A 19,308-nucleotide genomic window follows, 5' to 3' on the forward strand; every position below is an offset into this window, starting at 1 on the left:
ACTGTGCCGCGTCCTACGCATCTTTCTCCTTCTATAAGCTCTTGATGAGGCGGGAAGCTGGGGGGCGTTGGCAGGGGTAATGGACAGCGTGTGAAAAGTGTCACTGTCTGTGTGCTTTGCGATTGTGTGTGCAGCGGTAGATGCCTCAATTGCGGTACATTTATGTGGAGCAAAGAGAGCAGCGGAGCAGGCTGGAGTGAAAAACAAAAACATTCAACGGGAGCGGACCGGTAACAACGGAAGTGCGCATAGCAGCCCGACCGCCACCCCTCCCGCCAATCCTTCCCCGGGTTCCCCATGGGATGTGCTGGAATTTCAGCACCCAGCACAGGTCAATGGGAGAGCCACAGAGAGAGGATCTGCTAATGGGGAGGAAGTAGACGTGGACGGATTTAGGGAATGAGAGAACCGTTATTCGGGAAAGCGTGTCAGTGCGTCGCCCGTTGAGTTTGCTTCAGAAACCTGCGCAAAAATAAACCAAAACCTCAAAAATAAAGCAGGACCTCGGCCGGGCTTGCCAACTGGTTTTTAATCAAATTCGCGTTGCCATACACATTCAGGAATGTGACAGCTAGAACCGTTACTCGCAGAAATGCTAAAATCTGGCATACCAGATTTTAAAAGTTTGGATTTATTTTACATTTATGTATATGATAACGAAAAAGTACATATCACTACATGCATGATATGTACATATATTTCTTACATAAAAAATTTATGATACAATTCTTATAGTCAAAAAAAAAAAAAATTTCCATAACTGAAATTTATTGCAAGATATACAATGTACAATATACAATAAGAGCAGCCAGGATTAGCTGGCGCTCTTCGAGGAGCGAAAATCAAACAATTTGGGTATCACATCGCCGCACTTAGCGGAGATCTTGATGTCCGCCAGGTGGTCGGCACGCGTGTCGCCTATATTGACTATGGCCACCGGTAGCTTGAGGTCCTTCATCTGCAAGACAACGCGGTAGCCGGAGAAGACTAAGAGACTAGATCCCAGGACCAGCAGGCCATCGCTGTTGTAGACCATGCCCGCAATCTGGTCTAGTCGTGGCTTTGGCACAGAGTCCCCAAAGAAGACGATTTCCGGCTTTAAATCGCCGCCGCACTGCGCGCACTCCGGTATCCGGAAGTTCTCTATGTACTCCAGGGGGATCTCCACATCGCCGTCGGGTCGGATCATGTCGGGGGCATCCTTGAAGGCCGGATTGAGGGTGGCCAGTATGCTCTGCAACTCGTGCCGATCGATGCGGTATTCGCAGCTCAGGCACTTGACTACATAGCCACTGCCATGGACCTCCACCACGTTCTGGCTACCGGCCTTTGAATGCAACCGATCCACATTCTGGGTGACCACCGCCTGGACCCGTCCCTCCCTCTCGAACCTGGCTAGAGCATGGTGCGTAGAATTGGGCTGGGTGGCGGAGAACTTGGGCCAACCTACGAAGTTCCTGGCCCAGTACCTCTTGCGCACCGCCGATGACTTCACGAATTCCATGTGCTGCACGGGCTTATGATTGGACCGGGCGTAGAGTCCCACGCCCTCGGATCGGTAGTCGGGAATGCCTGGAATATATTTTGCAGTGTTAGTTTCTGATGTTCATATAGAACTCTCGGAATTAAGGCGGTAAATCTAAATACCTAAGAATACTCTTTTTTAACTTTTTAAGGATTCATAGAAATAATAATAATAAAAAACAAATATTTTTGAACTTAAAATCCAGTTTATTGAAACGAAAAAGAGACAAATTAAAAATAAACAATAACTGAAAATTTGTACATATTTTACATTTCATACATTAAACATATTATGAAATTTTTGAGTATTTCAAACAACAATCTCTCAGTGTAGACAAATCAAGAAACTTACCCGATTCAGTTGAGATCCCAGCGCCCGTCAGAACCAAAACATTCGGCTTGGACATTAGGAAATCTTCCAACCGTTTGATGTCATCTTCCACAACGGGTTTATGATGCGGCACGTACTCTTGTTTAGCGGTGGATCCCCGGAAGGCAGTGCTTCCGAACCGGAGCAATTGACCCACTCGCATATTTTGTTATGTATTGTTTTATTATTATATTTTATTTTACTGGTTACGTTACTAGAGCTGGGCTGCCCACTAACGATACTATCGATATATCCCATATTTATAGGGTACCAAAAATCAAGTAATTGGAACCCAATTTGCCGAAAGACCTTATCTTTTAATAATAAGTCAAACATTTTGATAAATAAATTATTTATAAATAAGTATCTTCCAATATACCAAAAATATACAAAAACAAAAACTGAACTATTTTGAATATACAGTTCTCGCCGAATAGGAGTATTAATAACAAAAGAAACAACGGCCGCGTTTAGCAGAACAACGTGATACCTGATTATTAATGGAATTCTTACGATAGTTCTGCTGAACGCACATGATTACTAATCATGATGCAAAAATTCTTCCTCATGATCAGTAAAAAAAAAAGCGTAAAATTGGACGCTACCTTTCCGTAATACATGATACATTGCTGCTGGCGTGTATCTATGAGTGAAATATCGATACAAATTAAAATAATTAATACAAAATACCATGAAGTAAGTTAAATTTTTTAGAGCTGCTTAGGCTTTTTTGATTTTTACGTGTCGACGATTGCTGTGCGCAATGCTACAGTTGCGGTGGCAACCGATATCGTTTTTACAAAAGCAATTTTAATTTAAAGACATACATATGATTATAAAGTGATTGTCAAAACCGTACACTAGGACCCATTTAAAAAGACAAATGAATTGTACAGTGGAGTTTTTCTGGTAAAATGTTTTACTTTTTCGGCGTAGTTATGTACTATGAGCGTTATTATGTTGTACTACTGAATCTATTAATATAATTAGATATAAAACTTGGTTGAGCGTGCCGATAGAAAAATACTAAAATCGAATTTGGGACGCGTGATATCGATAGCCCCATGGCCGCCATCGATTTTTACACGCCGTCAACCGATAGCAGCTTGCTAGCAGCTACCATCTCTAGACGAGAGCAGCGGCCTCAGAAAAAATCAGAGATTCGGTAATTTACGTGTGAATTAAGCACGCGCCGTGTACCCAGCACTTGCAGCAGCCGCAGGCCAGCCGACCCGAGATCCTTTTAGTGATCCTTGCGGGCGCCCAGCTCCGGAACCGGGAAAAAGGACATCCGCACTCACATTTGCCACTCCGTGTGGCGTTTGCGCCCATCCGTGTGTTCATGTGTATGTGTGCCTGCCTGCTCAGTCGCTTGCTTGTGTGTGTGAATTGTCGGCTTTAATTTGCAAGCACGCTAAAGTTGTGTTTTTAAAGGACACAAAGGATTTGCAGGCGGAACGGAAACGCACAAGATGTCTTACCCACCGCGGGCGCCCATGCCGCCCTACATGAATGCATCTATACCGCCGCCGCACGTAAGTGTCCGCTTCTGGGTCACAATGGCCATGGAGATGTTGAGTCCCAAGCCAATCCTCCCTCCTTCTTTTAGATGATGCAAAACATGGGCAATCCGCCGCGGAACTTCCGCAACTCGGCAACCATCAGCTCACAGCCGACAGTGTATCACCGTCCGCCGGAGCCGCAGCCCCAGTTCCGCGGACCAATCATTACCGTCTTCGTGGGCAACATCAGCGAACGCGTCCCAGAGGCGCTGCTCAAACGCATCCTGGCAGCTTGCGGAGTGGTCATCAACTGGAAGCGGGTCTCCACATTTGGCTTCTGCGAATTCGAGTGGGTTCTACTGCCTCTGGGGCACTAGGGAAGGTGTAAAGCACTTTGGAAGGCCTAGGATAGCACTTGTACGTTTTGGATCGTCATAGCCCTCTGAAAGAGTTTGGCATCCGGTTTGAACCGTTAACAAATCCCTAAGATCCTATAGATTGGCTTAGAACCCTAGGAGAGTTTCTAATGTATAGAAAAGCAATTGGATTCTTGGAAAGATTTTTGCAACCATTGGTTCAACATTGACTTTCCTAGAAAGGCAAAGCTTATTTATAAATTGGTTCCATTGCCTCTAGCCATGTTAACTAAGCCGAAAGTTTATGGGTGTTAATCTAGATGTTCAAACAACAAAAGTTTCTCGAATTACCAGCAAAAAGTAGGAAAGTAATACAATCCGAAAGAAAGATGAGTATTCGTAAGCTCTATTTATTATAGGCAATGGCAAAATTATTGTTCAAAGAAATTAAGATATGTCAATTTAGTAATAATCATTAAGAAATCAATATTGCTTATATATAATCATTTAGCAAACAAATATGTAGATAAAAGCAACGGCCTTCTAGTGTGCTTTCTCGAATGCTTAAAATCGCCAGATGCCTAACGGAGTTCTTTGACGTCTTTCAGCGGACCCATTGCAGCCATGCGAGCTGTTCGCCTGCTGAGCGAGATGGAGATCGATGGCAAGAAGCTGGTGGCCAAGGTGGATGCCAAGAACAAGGTGCTCATCGAGGACTACAAGGAGCAAGAGTGTAAGAACGGAGATCGCTCCAACTCAGTGGACGAGAAGACTGAGGATGAATACGCCATCAGCCAGATGCATGAGTTTCTGGAAGAGCACAAGCACGAGTTTGATGGATTCGACGGCAGCAATCGTACCGATCTGTACGGCAGCACCAGTCGCAACAAGAAGACACGCCGCGAGGAAGACATCAAAATCAAGGTGCTGAACGAAAATGCCTTAGAGGAGGAGAAGCGCAACCTGATCAGCAGCGAGATTGGAAAGTTCCGGATGCGGGCGGAGGCCGATGAGCACCGCAAGGAACTGGAGAAGGAGAAAGAAAAGGAGAAGCTTGCGGCCAGCAAGGAGAAGGAGCGCGACAAGGAACGCAAGAAGCACCAGCGTGAAAAAGAGCGCAAGACGTCGACCAGCAAATCCAGTAGCTCATCGGCAGCAGTTACCAGCTCCTCCGCCACCACAGGTGCCTCTTCGTCGTCAGCTGCAGATGGCAACGACGTGGCGGAAAAAGCGGAGAAAGAAGTCACTACCGCTGTTGTCAAGGACGCGGCTGCCACCAAGGAACCGAAGGAATCGTCCTCATCTACTGGACGCAGTGCCAGCAGTCGCAAGGAGTCGTCTGCCACCGAGACAACACAGAAGGAGCGGCGCTCTGATTCCAAGGAGACGCGACGCCGTCGCTCGAAATCGCGTTCCAAGGACCGGGAGCGGGAACGCGAACGAGAGCTGCGTGAGCTCCGCGACAAGGAGCGCGAGCGGGAACGCGAAAGGGAGCGGGAACGGGAGCGTGAGCGGGAACGCAACGAAATGCGGGAACGGGAGCGCAACGAGATGAGGGAACGGGAGCGGGAACGCGAACGAGAGCGGGAAAGGGAGCGGGACCGAGAACGCGAACGGGAGCGCGAGGAAAAGCTCCTGAAGCCTGTCCGCGATTCGCGGCGTGAAAAGGAAATGGAGGACGAGCTGCGAGAGCGCAAGAAATCCGAAAAGAAGGCCCGCGAGAAGGAGGCCGCCTACCAGGAGCGTCTGTCCAACTGGGAGATTCGTGAGAAGCGCAAGGCCAAGGAAAACGAAAAGGTAATTGATGTTCTTGGGTAGCTTTCGTTCCTTAAAAGGAATCACTTGGCTTCAAGCTAATGTCAACTGTACCAACTACCACTTATCTGTTTGTATTTCTTTTATTTTCATTAGTACCGCCTTAAGGAGCTGCTGCGGCAGGAGGAGCGCGAGAGCGACGCCAAACGACTGAAGGAGTTTGTCGAGGACTACGATGATGAGCGCGACGATTCGCTATATTATCGCGGTCGCGAACTGCAGCAGCGGCTGGCAGAGCGTGTGCGTGAGGCAGATGCCGACTCCAAGGATCGCGAGAAAGAGGCCGACGAACTGGGCGAGCTCAAGACTAAATTCTTCAGCGGGGAGTACGAAAACCCGTCGCTGGAGTTCGAGAAGGCGCGCCGGGAGATTGAGAAGCTCTACGAACCACGCATTCTGATCAATGTGAACCTGGAAGCTGCGGCAGCGGCGACTGCGACGGGCCACCAGCGCAAGCAGGCAGCCTCCGCGGCGGGCGAAGGTGATGGCCTGAAACAGCGTCAAAAGAGCCAGCAGCTGGACAGTTATGATCCGGACATGGCCGGCATGAATGATGATGACTCCATATCGAACGACGACCACGGCTCCATGGCCGATACAGCCTCCAATGCCAGTGGGGGCTATGCCAAGAACAACAACAACGACAAGTCGCTGTCGAACAGCCTAAGCAGGCAGAACAGTGAGTCGCGGGACTCGCTGGCCCAGATCCATACGCCCACGCAGAGTGCCATGCTGAATGACCAGGGATCGGGACATGATGCCCTCTTGCCGTCAGCCACGCCCCCCATGACCATGCCCCTCATCTCGCTAACGCTGGGCAACAACCTCAAGAAGAAGATCGAGGCAACGGGTGTGTTCGTCAACGACGACGATAACGATGAGAATATCAATCCAAAAAAGCGCAAGCTGGTGCCGCTAGGTGAGTTTTAAAAATCTGCACAAATAGAAACCCATTATAAAGATTTCTTTGCTTTCGCAGACTACGACGACAACATGAGCAACACAACACCATCCACACATCCAGCCAGCACCGCTGGCGGAGTGGGAAACAACAACAGCAGCAACAACAACAACAGCAGCTCGGCGGACCGTCAAAGCTCTGCCGTGTCGGCGGCCACCGCTGCAGCCGCTGCCGTTAGCCAGAAGATCGCCCAGGCGGGTGGCTCCTCCGCCACGGGATCGGGATCCGGTTCCGGCGGCTCCGGGTCGACCACATCCGGCGGCAAGAACAACGGCAGTGGCAGCAACAGCAGCAGCGGTGGCAACAATAACAGCAAACAGAACAGCAGCAGCAAACATGGTAAGAATGAGGCAGCTGCATCTGCGGGCAGTAGCGCAGATGCTGCCGCTGGCAACACAAAAAAGGATGAGAATGGTGCAAAGGTGTATGATGAAAAACGGCGGCATATAAAAAGCATTATTGACAGGATACCCACGCAAAAGGAGGAGCTATTTAATTATAAGCTTGACCGCAACGAGATTGACACTGGTCTAATGGAACGCAAAATACGTCCATGGATCAATAAGAAAATCATCGAGTATATCGGTGAGCCGGAGCCAACGCTGGTGGACTTTATTTGTTCCAAAGTGTTGGCTGGCAGCCCTCCTCAAAGCATCCTAGACGATGTGCAAATGGTAAGTGTTTGTGGATAGGTACGATAACGATGACGGCACTAAAGTTTCCAATGCAAAATCATTTATTTAATGAAGTGCAAATTTATCACAGATGCATTGATCTTTAATAGAAAAAGCTAGTATTACAAAAACTTTAGTGTTATTATGCGAATCGTGATTGTCTCCCCCTACGATCGTTTGATGTATAACTAACCACACTACCCTTCTCCCTCTATTTCGATTCAATCTTCAGGTACTTGACGAGGAGGCAGAGGTGTTTGTTGTGAAGATGTGGCGCTTGCTCATCTACGAACTGGACGCCAAGAAGAGCGGCATCGCGGGGAAGTAGGAGTGCGCCCTGCATCACTGGGGGACTGGGGGGAGCGGGTGCAGATCGAGGGATCGAACGAGGAGCAACTGCGCGAATAGACTCTAAGTTACTCTTATGAACCTATGCGACTACAACCTTGTACATAAAAGGCGAGCTCCGGAAATTGTTGCGGCCAAATGTCCAGCTTTGTTTTCTAAGCTTTGACTTCGTGCAAAAAATCAAAAAGAAATTTATGAAAAAGCGAGACACAAACACTGAAAAACATAAGCAAAAGCGCAGCCTCAATGATTTCTCAATCCACCTTGTTAGCGTTAATTGCTAAAATTAATAATCGATTAATGTAAATACACACTAAACTCACTTATAAATTTACACCAGCAGAATCAACAAAAAATAGCCGTACATAAACAAAACAAAGCGCTGCCTATGTACAATTCAGTTGGTTTCTGATCCCAATATTCCTTTTATTTGTTGCGACATCGAAAATCGATCTATGCGACAACTCCTTTATTCAAAACGAGCGCAAACAAGAAAAAAACGTCTTCTTTTAATAAAACAATGAAAGGAAATTCGAACCTGGGTTTTTGATTGGTCGAAAACTGAATGTTAGCTTGCTAATAGGAGCTTGTGAAAATAAATGATGTTTTTAAATTTGTATAATTTGGAAGGCAAGAGCTGTCTAAAGAGTGAAGTCTCCAATCTTCTTGCATCAATATTGCAATTTTAATAAAAAGTTCTTATCCTAATTTAATATTCTAGCTAGATACACTTAATTTACTGAGATTTTTGCGTCCCAAATGTTTTTCCTATGTGGAACTTATCCCAAAAATCTATTCTAAACGCATACGTGGCTTTGAAAGTTTCTGTTAATATCCGTTGTAGCCGAATGAAAAAATGCGAGGATGTCACAGTTTTCTCTCTCCCAACTAATTTCGTTGCAATTCGTATCAATGTACAAACAAATTCTAAACAAATTTGTTTGTAGGGGATTTTAGTGGCAATCCGATAGTATTACAGTTCAATTCAAATTTATAAGGAAGTAGACAGTTTTATAAATATTAATATTACAACGTAAGACTGAAAGATTTTGTAGAGACTTTCCTTTCACTTTTCTCATCATTCTTAGTAACATTTAATTACAAAGATAAAAGGGATTTGAATTGATCCGAAATATTAGTAAGTATAGACTAAAGTATATGAAATTAAGAGGCTACCCAAGATGTGACCAATTTTAAAGGTCTCTGTAGAATAAGTGCTCATCTTTCTAACTCTTCAATGTATCAATTAGCTTTAGCTCGTTTGGATAAGGCCAGATAATAAAGCAGATAGTACTGGGGAGTTACCTATGACCTGACCAACTAATTAAGCCTTAATCCCTGATCAGAGTTCATTAGAGTTCACGATTGAACGTTGAGGTTGACTTTATGCTAGTGATATTGAAACAATTAAATAAATACACGGTTTAAATTTGAAAAAGCACGAACAACACCCGAATATCAACAGTAACACGTGGAAGCGCTTTCCTCCAGATCCCGATTGCTGGCGATGTCGAGACCGCCGGCACCGTTGCCATTGTTGAAGTACTCGGAGGAGACAATCTAAGAGGGGGATTTGAGAAGGATTAAACACTGCTTAGCAGAATGAAATGGGGGAAATAAACAATGGGATATGTTCTCCCCATTGGAGATGGAGATTGTGGCTCCACCTCGTAACCCACCTTCTCCACAACATCCTTGAACACATCGCTGACGAACTGATCGCACTTGGCAGAGGTCTCGATGAAGAGGGCTCTGTGCTTCCTGGCGAATTTGCGGCCCTCCTCCCGATCCACCACTCGCTCCTGGTCGATCTTGTTGCCCACCACGATGATGGCTATGTTGGGATTGTCGCTGTAGCTGTCCAGTTCGGCCAGCCAGGCCTCCAGCTTCACGAGGGAGTCCCGGTTGGTGATGTCATACACCAGAATGGCCCCCAAGGCCTTTCTGTAGAAGCTGGGCGTCAGACTGCGGAATCTCTCGGCGCCCGCAGTGTCCCAGAGGGCCACCTTATAGTCGATCCCGTCCACGTTCATCACCTTGCTCTTGAAGTCCATGCCAATCGTGACGTCATGGTTCTCGTCGAACTTGTTCTCCACGAAGCGGCGGATCAAACTGTGGCGAAACGCAAATGATGCAAGCGGCTAGTAATATACGCAGTGGATTTTCTCCATGGACTTGGGACTCCAGGAGACTCTACCCACCTGGACTTGCCCACGCCGCTCTCCCCGATCACCAGCAGCTTGATAGCCCGATCAGCCATTGTCTTTGAGCTCTACTTATTGCTTATCAACACTATTGCTCACTCAAACAGACAAAAATGGCCAATTATTTATGTAGAGTATCTATTATCTGTGGGTATGTGGTCGCGGCGTTGCCACCTGGCTGCTTTGTTTACATTCTCACGATAGAGGTGGACCCCTGCGATAATTCTGATTGCTGCCCTGTTAGAACGGAACTTGGAGCTAGTGCTGACACTTTGGGTGCAATCTGGCTATTTTTCAGTCGGTCTTTTAGCTGTACGCCTTGATTTGGCTAAACATCGACTGAAAAACCACTAAAAAATTAGTATTTTTGACAAAAATCTGAATCCCAAAAAAACCCGATGTACCCCTTAAAAAAAATGCGAAAATGGGTCAAAAAATAAATGTTCCTTAAAGTTGTGGGGATCGATAGGATTTGTAGCAAGCTGCTCAAAACAGTCGCTCTTTTAGCTGTACGCCTTAATTTGGCTAAACTACGACTAAAAAACCACCAAAAAATTAGTATTTTTGACAAAAATCTGAATCCCAAAAACCCTTATAAAAAAATGCGAAAACGGGTCAAAAAAAAAATATGTTCTTTAAAGTGGTAAGGATCGATAGCATTTGTAGCAAGCTGTTCAAAACAGTCGGTCTTTTAGCTGTATGCCTTAATTTGGCTAAGCTACCACTGAAAAACTACTAAAAGTGAGTATTTTTGACAAAAATCTGAATCCCAAAAAAACCCGATGTACCCCCTTATAAAAAAAGCGAAAACGGGTAAAAAAAAATTTTTTTTTAAGTGGTAAGGATCGATAGCATTTGCAGCAAGCTGTTCAAAACAGTCGGTCCTTTAGCTGTACGCCTTAATTTGGCTAGGCTACGACTGAAAAACCACTAAAAAATGAGTATTTTTGACCAAAATCCGAATCCCAAAAAAACCTGATGTACCCTTATAAAAAAAATGAGAAAATGATGAAAATGTTCTCTAAAGTGGTAAGGATCGACAGTATTTTTAGCAAGCTGCTCAAAAGCTGAGCTATTTTGCGCAGCGCACGTTTATTTCAGCGGGATGTATTTCTTTTGTTTCTCATAAATAGATTTTTTGTATGATTGCAGAAATAAATGTTATACCTTTTTTTTAACTATCTTTTTGTTTTCGTTTAGTTTTTAACACTTAAATAACATTAATAAAAAGTCGCAAAAGCAAACTGCCTCTGAGACAGCAAATTTGGTGAGATAATCTTTGACTTCAAAATGAATTAGCTACCATTTATTTTTTTACTATGAAATAGACCTTAAATAATTATTTAATAATAGAGTAGTGGTATTTCGCTTTATCAGAATTATTCCCCAAAAACAAAGTTATTTCATATTTCATAAGAACCACTACTTAGCTATTTTCCCGCCGCTCTCGCCGGAGCGCGAACCGGTTCGATAACAGCGCCGCTGGCGGTTCACTGCACGGCTGTGTCACCTCCAACTGGTTCTTTCATCTTTCCATCTTTCTTTTTTGACGTGACCAGCGAGAAAAATGGTTGGTTTTCCGACGGAGTTTAATTTTGTAAAATAAGAGCCATCCGTGCACAAAATGACCGGTTGAGCCGTTATACTGGCGGCCCGCTGTTTTTGCCGCGCGGTGGAGTTGCTATTTTCGCGAGGCGTACCCCTGCAAACCGAATTCTAATGATGTGTTTTCTGCCCTTTTGTTTGCGCCGCCCAGGTGAAGGTTAAGTGCTCCGAGCTGAGGACCAAGGACAAGAAGGACCTCACCAAGCAGTTGGATGAGCTGAAGAATGAGCTGCTCAGCCTGCGCGTGGCCAAGGTGACCGGCGGAGCTCCCTCGAAGCTCTCCAAGATGTGAGTATGCCGCTGCGCGCGACCGACTGTAGCATCTCCCCTAATCCCCGTCTCTTCTGCGCTCCCACAGCCGCGTTGTGCGCAAGGCCATCGCCCGCGTCTACATCGTGATGCACCAGAAGCAGAAGGAGAACCTGCGCAAGGTCTTCAAGAACAAGAAGTACAAGCCCCTGGATCTGCGCAAGAAGAAGACCCGCGCCATCCGCAAGGCCCTCTCGCCCCGGGACGCCAACCGCAAGACCCTCAAGGAGATCCGCAAGCGCTCCGTCTTCCCCCAGCGCAAGTTCGCCGTCAAGGCCTAGAGGCGTCCTCCTTCTGTCTAGTGTGCGTTAAGGGTTCTTCGGTCCATGGAGAAGAAAACAAATAAAACCTTTTTTTTAAAGTGAAAAACCCGAAACAATTTTTTATTTGTGACCGAAATTCGCGAGTGGCACATGGCTCCTCCGTGGGTTGATCGAACTGAGTTGAAACAAGAGCCGTATTGCCTAAAGTTGAATATTAACCAGGTCAAGCTTATCAAAGCCACATGCAAATACATAAGTGATCAATGATGCAGTTAATTTAGTGAATTCAGAAAGTCGCGTGTGAGGGTCGCAGTCGAGCAGAAACGTGGATCAAGACAGAGGTTAATTCCATTAGGAGCTGAAGCTTAACAAGGGAACTAGGCCATTCATACGAGACTCTGATCTGAAGAGAAGTAATCTAAAAACGTCTAACCCTCCCCTTAAATAAGGTCAGTAGGCCAAAGAAATTATTCACCAAACTGATTGGTACTGATGCAATAGAAAAGGTGATCCCATATAAAGACGTTCTAATAGTTGACAATGCTTATATCAAAGCTGTGACGATCAGATTTTCGAAAACAAGGTAGTAGATCTTTAAATTAGTTTCTTTAGATCAACAATATCAATGTAATTAACTTATTGTCGGAAATAATGTAATCATAAAAGAAAACTACGGAAATTTAAGGGGAAATTCTTTGATAAAATCAAAACTAATGTCAGTGTTATTCCACGCGATGTTTTAGAGCTGACGTGACCTTGAATTAAATCATAATACTCTTCTGAAAAACAGACCCGGCTTAAACTTTAAATTAAAAAAACATCGCCTTCTCAATTGGTCTACATATATATATTTAATTCGATTGTCTTTGATGTAAGCACTGCGGTACATCGTTTATAAATTTATGAACTAAAAAGTAATAAGTAGGTAATTGATATGAACTACAAGCTCTAATACAAAGACTCGACTGCGATTTCGATTATACTGAATATGTTTGGCACATTTGGTTAATACTATTCTTCTGCACAGCGTGGAAGAGCGGCGTGCTGCGGATTACGCCCGACAGCTCCTTGGAGTTCTTGCTTTGGTGATAGTTTCTACTCGGCATCGGCGACAACGGCTCGCCCCAGAACTTAAGCAGCGCAAAGATCTTGTAGTAGGCCACTCTAAAACGAAAGAAATTCGGAATAAGTAATACGTTCCCGATCCAGACCCACAAGCAAACCCCTTATCCTACCTGTAGTTGCGGTTGCTGGCCGCATAGATGATCGGGTTGATGACGCTGGAGGCCCAGGCCATTACCGAGGCGATGATGTGCAGCCAGGGAACCCGGGTGTTGCGCTCGTCGTCCACCACGTTGGCCAGCATCAGCGGAAGGAAGCACACGAGGAAGCACAGGAAGATGGTGACCATCATGACGGTCAGTCGGTTGTCTTCGCGCGCCTTTCGCGTGCACGTGGTGGTCATGTAGGATCCGCCGGCGGAGGAGCCTTTTCCCGCACCACTCGCACCGATTTGGAAGTTGTCGTGGTTGCGGATCTTCTTCTTCTGGTGCAGCACCGTGATGTAGATGCAGGTGTACGAGACGATGATGACCAGGCAGGGCAGCAGGAAGCCGATCACGAACAGCGTCTTCTTGATCGATCGTCCCTCCTTCTTGAGTATTGTGCAGGAGAAGGTGGCCTCGTCCAGACCCATCTCGCCCCAGATTCCCAGAATGGGCGGTAGCTGCGATTGTAAATATATGTATTGTTTAAAAATAATTCAAGTTCTTTATTGATATTAAAATATCTTCAAATTCCTGAGGATCACTGTGCCTGCAGATTTTTGAGTCTTCCGTAATACCATTTTGAAAATCAATTTTAGGAAAGCTATATAGAAAATGTCTATTTCTATATAGGAAATATGGTTAAAAGGGTAGACTTATCACTTACCAGGAGAAGAAAGGACACGGCCCATACGAACACCAGCTGCAGGGTTATGAACTTCGGTTTATATATCTGCGAGTAGCGACTGTGGCAGGCAATGAGTATATATCTACCAGAGGATTATGGTGACGGTTGAGGATTAGCTTGTGACAAAAGGGACTGAACTGGGCTTACCTGTTCAGCGTGATGCCCACCATGCTGAGGAGTGAAACAGCCACATTGCCATAGAAGATCACCGGAAAGATCTTGCACAAAGTGGTGCCAAAGGTCCAGCTCTGCAAACAAAAATGTATATGTTAAAATGTAACAAAGGTTAGTTCGGTAACTATACAACTTAGAAAAACCGCAGTGGTTCCTCAAATACTACATTTTTCTCCGACATTTTGAAATCCCATTTGGTAGGGATGGTGACTCACCTCCTGGAAGTATCGAACCGCCGTCAGCGGCAGGCTAAAGGAGCAGAAGAGCAGGTCGGAGATGCTCAGCGAGATGACGAAGGCGGTGGTTGCGTGTTCCCGTATCGTGGGGCTTTTGAGGAGCGCCAGCAGCGTAATCAGGTTGCCTGCGGGAGCAGTCAGCCCAAAACCGGTTAGAAAAGGAGTTCGAGGAGCAGCAGGACGCAGATTACTCACCAAGAACGCCAATTGTCACAAAGACACAGGCACTAATTGCCGCGAACAATGTCGCCGAATGCGGGTAGATTGTGGTCGGGGGAGCACCTGTGGCCGTGTTCATGCCCATTCCCATATTAATGTCCGTGTCCATTCTGCGGGGGAAACAAGGAAGAAATATTAACGTTTTATTAGCCATTTTCAACATACTACATTGTGAGCAAAGAAAGAAGCTCTATCCGCTAATTCCTACTTATTCTTTGGATGCATATTTTTAACTTATCATTAATGGGAATTGATTTGAATTATTTAGCCCTAATAGTTTGAGACTTTAGTACCCTTGCAGAGGGTATATTAACTTGTTCAGATGTTTGTTACCCAGTGAAGATTTCCAAAACTGTTGAATTCCGTGTTGGGTGACCCGATATTTTTTTAAAACTGAAAAATTCGCTTTATTTTTTAATTGGGGCAGGGAAAATACTTAAAACACAACTACTCTGGCCTGGGTAAACATTATTGCCCATTGGTTTTTACTATATCCTATAGCTTCCCTAGGAACAATCTGTTAAAATCTAAAGAATGAATTGATCAAACTATTCAGAGTAAACTTTTTTCTTTGCTCGATAAAGGAAATTCATATTATCCGCAAAATCAAGTTCCTCTCGCGTGAAAATCTGTGAATGAATGGGGACGTAATATACATACACATAAGCGGGAAAATTAAAAAAGTTATTTAATTGCCGTTTTGCGGATGCAATACCCCAGTTTGCTCGGCTGGCGAGATCACAGCTAAGGAAAACTCGACTTGATCTGCGGGATTAGCAAGGAAGTCTGCGTACTCCCACCAACTTTTCGCATCCGCGACATTTGATTTATGCGAACTGATTTTGTTATAAGATTTTTGCTGGCCAACTGGTCAACCGTAATGATCGAGCCGGTTTGCACGCGATTTGAATTCACATTTGTACAAATTTTTCATCAAAAGTTCGAGTTTTTCACCAATTTCCTCATCACACGAGCAAGGCAAACGGCTTTGAATAATAGTGTATGATACATAAACCAAATTGCTGCTGACTGCGTGATTGATGGCCACAAGATTATTTATTATCGAATCAGGATTCAAAAGGAGATCAATGTCAAATGCAGACAGGAACATGAAAGACGGATGTCATTTGCAGTTAAAAACATCAGCCGGAGTTTGTTTGCTTGGCGCAAGTACTGGTAGCATCGTAAGTTCCTGCTTAACTATTTAAAAACGTAAAGGTTATTTGCATAGATGATATGAGAACGGCTTTTTTACTAGTCAGGTATCTTTATTATGACTCATTATCATCAGATGGCTGACCAGTTTTTGCTGCTTTCTTTTTAATAATTATACGTTTTAACTTTATATTTAAATTTTTGTCACGTAGAACTGTGCTGATTTATCTTTTAATAGCCGGAAAACGCAAAGCATCCAATGCTAAAATATCGAGATCGGTTGAATGCGAATGATATTCCGGATATTAAATGATTCTCGAAATTGTTCAGGCCAGAAAAATGCCACGCTGTTGGGAAAAACATAGAAAATAAAAGAAACCCGACTTTTTACGACGATCAACGGATGCAATTCAAGCGATTACGGCTCCAATTCGATAACGTTACAGATTGGCTGCCCTCGTTTCAATTTAAGTAGAAATTTGGAAATAAATTATTGGTTCGATATGCTGTCAGAAAGATCCCTTATCTTCTTGAGGGTTTGATCTGGGTTTCGAAACGATTCTATTTTGAAATCTCGCTTTTATAAAGGTCCCTCTCCTTTTGAATTTGTAGTATGGTTATCTTTGCGAACAGGCGGCTTTATCAGCGACTTTAATGCACTTTTTACGACCAATTAAATTTTAATTTTCCTTTCTTTTCCCGTTGATAAGCGGCGAAAGTGATAGAAAAAGCGTTGCGACAGAAATGCAATTAAATGGGTTCCGTTTCGGTTTCAATTTCCCGTTTCCAGTGAAAAGAACCCACCGTCATATGTTGCGCGTATTGAATCAATGACAGTTTCAATTAAGCCGGGGTTTGTCGCGTTATTTCGTTGGTTTAACCCTGCAGATAACGCGGCCGTGCAACTGTTTTGCATATGCACACAATTTCATTTATTTAATGCTTTTTATTTGGATCGGTTAAATTAAAAAGCGCCTTGTTACGCATTTAACGATGTTTCCGGTGCGTGATGGTACTACGCTTCTGGGAACGGGAACCTCAGGGCCCCAGAAGGGGTACTATGTGGAAACATTGGAAGGTGGATGGGGGATGGTAGGTGGTGCCGGGGGAGCGGTTCGCTTTCATGCATGATCAACATGTGTGTTTGCTTTTCAACTCTGTGTATGTTGTTTCAGTTCTTTGGGTCTCCCCAGTCTTTCGTTCTTATGTTTTCGAATAGGGGGAGCAACAGCCAGCAACTGGAAATCTGAATATGCATCCCATCCAATATAGGCACCATCCCATCGTTTCACATAATTCCATTTCCATTCCCATATACATATGCGTGCCCGCACAGCGGCGGCGGTTAAAAGAGGTCCAAATAGTTTGTTGTTATTTATCAACTTATAAATCATATAACTACAATAAGAGCATTGTTATTCCAGAGGCCATATTGATTTTACTAATTTTGTGGTGCACTGAACCGTATTATGGAGCGCACAGATAAACTTAACTTAAACTAGAGCTAGAATACTTTGTATCCCGGTCTATTGAGTTTACCGCGAGTGTGGGTGAGCTGCCTCTTAACAGTTGGCAATGATGATGGCACAGATATCAGCGATAACATCCACCCCACTTCGGGATATGCAGATCCCGCACTTTGTCGCCTTCCTCTGGCGCGCTTCCCTTGCAAGTTTACATATTATGTACACACAGCTAAACACATAAAGGATGTCCATATAGTTTAATCAAAGTCTTATCAGCCTTGGGTTCCCAACGCTCGAAATTCTTCGAAACCCTCCCTCGCCCAAAAATCCAAGACAAGCAGTGGGACGAAGATTAAAAAAAAATCAATCAACAAATATGTATTTTGCGGGCGTGAAGGCGAACGCAAATAATGGGGACTGATGAATATTTATAAAGTTGTGAACGCCTTAGTTTTATTTTTTACATGATATCAATCTAAGTCAAGTAATATCTTATCTGAAAATGTGTTATAAAATATTGATATTATTATCCTTTGGAAAAGAGCGTTTGATGCGATTTACCATAGGAGTATATTGTAAAACCACTATATTTTGTTTAGGGCTTTTCTGACTTAAGAGGTCCTATCAAAAATATTACTCAATCCTCTTCTCGGTCTCTCATTCTTATCGTGTCAATGTACCAGTCCCGCTTCAGTTGCAGTTCGCTGACTAATCAAAGCTAAATACCAGTGTAATGCCCAAATAAGTTTTCGATATGAGGGGTATACTAATACCCGCCATGCATATGTAGATAGTGCACATATGTATTGGACTGTTTTGGAGCTGGGTTTTTCATTTTTCGTTGTTTTCAGAGACTTGGGCTGTATGAGTCGCTACCAACTGTTGCGGTGACGGACAAGGGACTTGGATGATTCATGCAGCTGATGTTTCGAAAGGGGAAGAGTGACAGAGAAAACACATCGGAAGCGGCGGAATCAAAAAATCTGTGTAAGTAAGAACAAAAGACTTGGGCAGTGGGGCCGGAACATTATTAGAGTCGAAGCATGTCAAAGTACAGAGAAAGTTATTTTGTACTTAATAGTTCATTTATTTTTAAGTACTTTTAGCCTCGATTTCAATATGAAATTACTTGTCTAGTGTGATAATTCAATCCTTGTAAACAAATGATTCAATGAGGAAACTTTTGCAGCAGCATTATTAAAAGTGAAGGACCCTATTACTAAGTGACTGCATCAAGGAAAGGCAATCAGGATGCGAGTCTGATGCTCCTACCTAATCCGCTACTAGCCTGAACGCCCTTACGATCAGTTTCTCTCGGTGTATCGCTGTCCCCTCTCCATCCCCTCTTTGCTGATTTTATTTTTGAGAGGGTGGAATTCTAGATTTCGGATGGCATGTACAAATGTATGTAACATTGTGGAAACAGCCGTTCCATTATCGTTTCATTACACTCACACTCCAGCACAAACACAGTGTGCGTGTGGACCAAATGCAACAACAATAGAAACGCGCAACTCAAATTGTTAACAAAAGTAAGGCCGCTCTTGGCCGGATTCTGGTCTTGAAAGAGACTCACCCGAACTCGAACTCGAACCCGTTTCAGCGTTTCAGCGTTTTATATATTCCTCGTTTCGTGTTTCCTAAATGCCTTTAAATTGCATTTTGTCAAGCGCACAGCGCCCGTTTCGAGTTGGCAAACGGTGATGTTGACATTAAACCGCGCAGCACAGCAAAAAAATGCAACAAAAACGTACTATGTTATATTCTGACTTTGACTTTTCGAGAGAGATGGAGATCTACGGGCGCACCGCGCGAAATGTCGTATTTTCTTTGGCAATTAACAGCAATAGTACAACGCGTAGTGCTGCTCGGCGACGGCGAGCGACTTTACCGATCGAGCAAGAATGAGAAAAAACCATATAAGAGCGGCTTGACAGACCCGAACAAGACTCGCCGCCCGCCGATGACTGCGGCTATCGCCGTGCTGTTCTATCGATACTCAGCGCCGCGCTGCGCAGGCGCCTATCGATGTTTAAAATTCTCTCGAAATGTCACTTTTGTTCTATCTTCTGTACAAAGTTGGGATTCCTATCACGATGTTTAAAATTCTCTCGAAATGTCACTTTTGTTCTATCTTCTATCCTAAGTTGGGATTCCTTACTCGATCAGTTTCA

At 44.3% G+C, this 19,308-nt stretch overlaps 5 protein-coding genes across 7 annotated transcripts; 2 read left to right on the plus strand and 3 right to left on the minus strand.

Moving 5' to 3' along the window:
- Window positions 1–751: 751 nt before the first annotated feature.
- On the minus strand, window positions 752–2,119 carry LOC119556542 (NAD-dependent protein deacylase Sirt4). Its single transcript, XM_037868825.1, has 2 exons — window positions 1,877–2,119; window positions 752–1,572 (listed from the first exon to the last, which is right to left on the minus strand). The coding sequence occupies exons 1-2, from the start codon at window positions 2,055–2,057 to the stop codon at window positions 815–817; spliced, it is 939 nt and encodes a 312-aa protein (XP_037724753.1). The 5' UTR covers window positions 2,058–2,119; the 3' UTR covers window positions 752–814.
- An 878-nt stretch (window positions 2,120–2,997) lies between these two features.
- LOC119556174 (RNA-binding protein 25) lies at window positions 2,998–8,908 on the plus strand. Of its 3 annotated transcripts, XM_037868096.1 has the most exons (7): window positions 2,998–3,272; window positions 3,329–3,429; window positions 3,504–3,745; window positions 4,361–5,549; window positions 5,664–6,486; window positions 6,547–7,202; window positions 7,435–7,530. In XM_037868096.1, exons 2-7 carry the CDS (start codon window positions 3,367–3,369, stop codon window positions 7,528–7,530), a joined length of 3,069 nt encoding a protein of 1,022 aa, XP_037724024.1. In that variant the 5' UTR covers window positions 2,998–3,272; window positions 3,329–3,366. The 3 variants fall into 3 exon arrangements, with proteins under 3 accessions (XP_037724024.1, XP_037724023.1, XP_037724025.1); XM_037868095.1 differs by having other exon boundaries at window positions 2,999–3,429; window positions 7,435–8,908; XM_037868097.1 differs by lacking the exon at window positions 7,435–7,530 and having other exon boundaries at window positions 2,999–3,429; window positions 6,547–6,867; window positions 6,995–7,195.
- A 7-nt stretch (window positions 8,909–8,915) lies between these two features.
- Window positions 8,916–9,941, minus strand: LOC119556176 (ras-related protein Rab-18). The gene is made up of 3 exons (XM_037868098.1): window positions 9,752–9,941; window positions 9,230–9,662; window positions 8,916–9,110 (listed from the first exon to the last, which is right to left on the minus strand). The coding sequence occupies exons 1-3, from the start codon at window positions 9,808–9,810 to the stop codon at window positions 9,009–9,011; spliced, it is 594 nt and encodes a 197-aa protein (XP_037724026.1). The 5' UTR covers window positions 9,811–9,941; the 3' UTR covers window positions 8,916–9,008.
- A 1,252-nt stretch (window positions 9,942–11,193) lies between these two features.
- Window positions 11,194–12,044, plus strand: LOC119556720 (60S ribosomal protein L35). Its single transcript, XM_037869118.1, has 3 exons — window positions 11,194–11,324; window positions 11,511–11,647; window positions 11,718–12,044. Exons 1-3 carry the CDS (start codon window positions 11,322–11,324, stop codon window positions 11,947–11,949), a joined length of 372 nt encoding a protein of 123 aa, XP_037725046.1. The 5' UTR covers window positions 11,194–11,321; the 3' UTR covers window positions 11,950–12,044.
- A 712-nt stretch (window positions 12,045–12,756) lies between these two features.
- On the minus strand, window positions 12,757–19,040 carry LOC119556719 (protein trapped in endoderm-1). Its single transcript, XM_037869116.1, has 7 exons — window positions 18,711–19,040; window positions 14,490–14,623; window positions 14,274–14,419; window positions 14,032–14,132; window positions 13,864–13,966; window positions 13,167–13,657; window positions 12,757–13,095 (listed from the first exon to the last, which is right to left on the minus strand). The coding sequence occupies exons 2-7, from the start codon at window positions 14,620–14,622 to the stop codon at window positions 12,909–12,911; spliced, it is 1,161 nt and encodes a 386-aa protein (XP_037725044.1). The 5' UTR covers window position 14,623; window positions 18,711–19,040; the 3' UTR covers window positions 12,757–12,908.
- Window positions 19,041–19,308: the final 268 nt, after the last annotated feature.

The sequence above is a fragment of the Drosophila subpulchrella genome, chromosome X (assembly GCF_014743375.2).
Source record: "Drosophila subpulchrella strain 33 F10 #4 breed RU33 chromosome X, RU_Dsub_v1.1 Primary Assembly, whole genome shotgun sequence".
Lineage (NCBI taxonomy): Eukaryota > Metazoa > Arthropoda > Insecta > Diptera > Drosophilidae > Drosophila > Drosophila subpulchrella.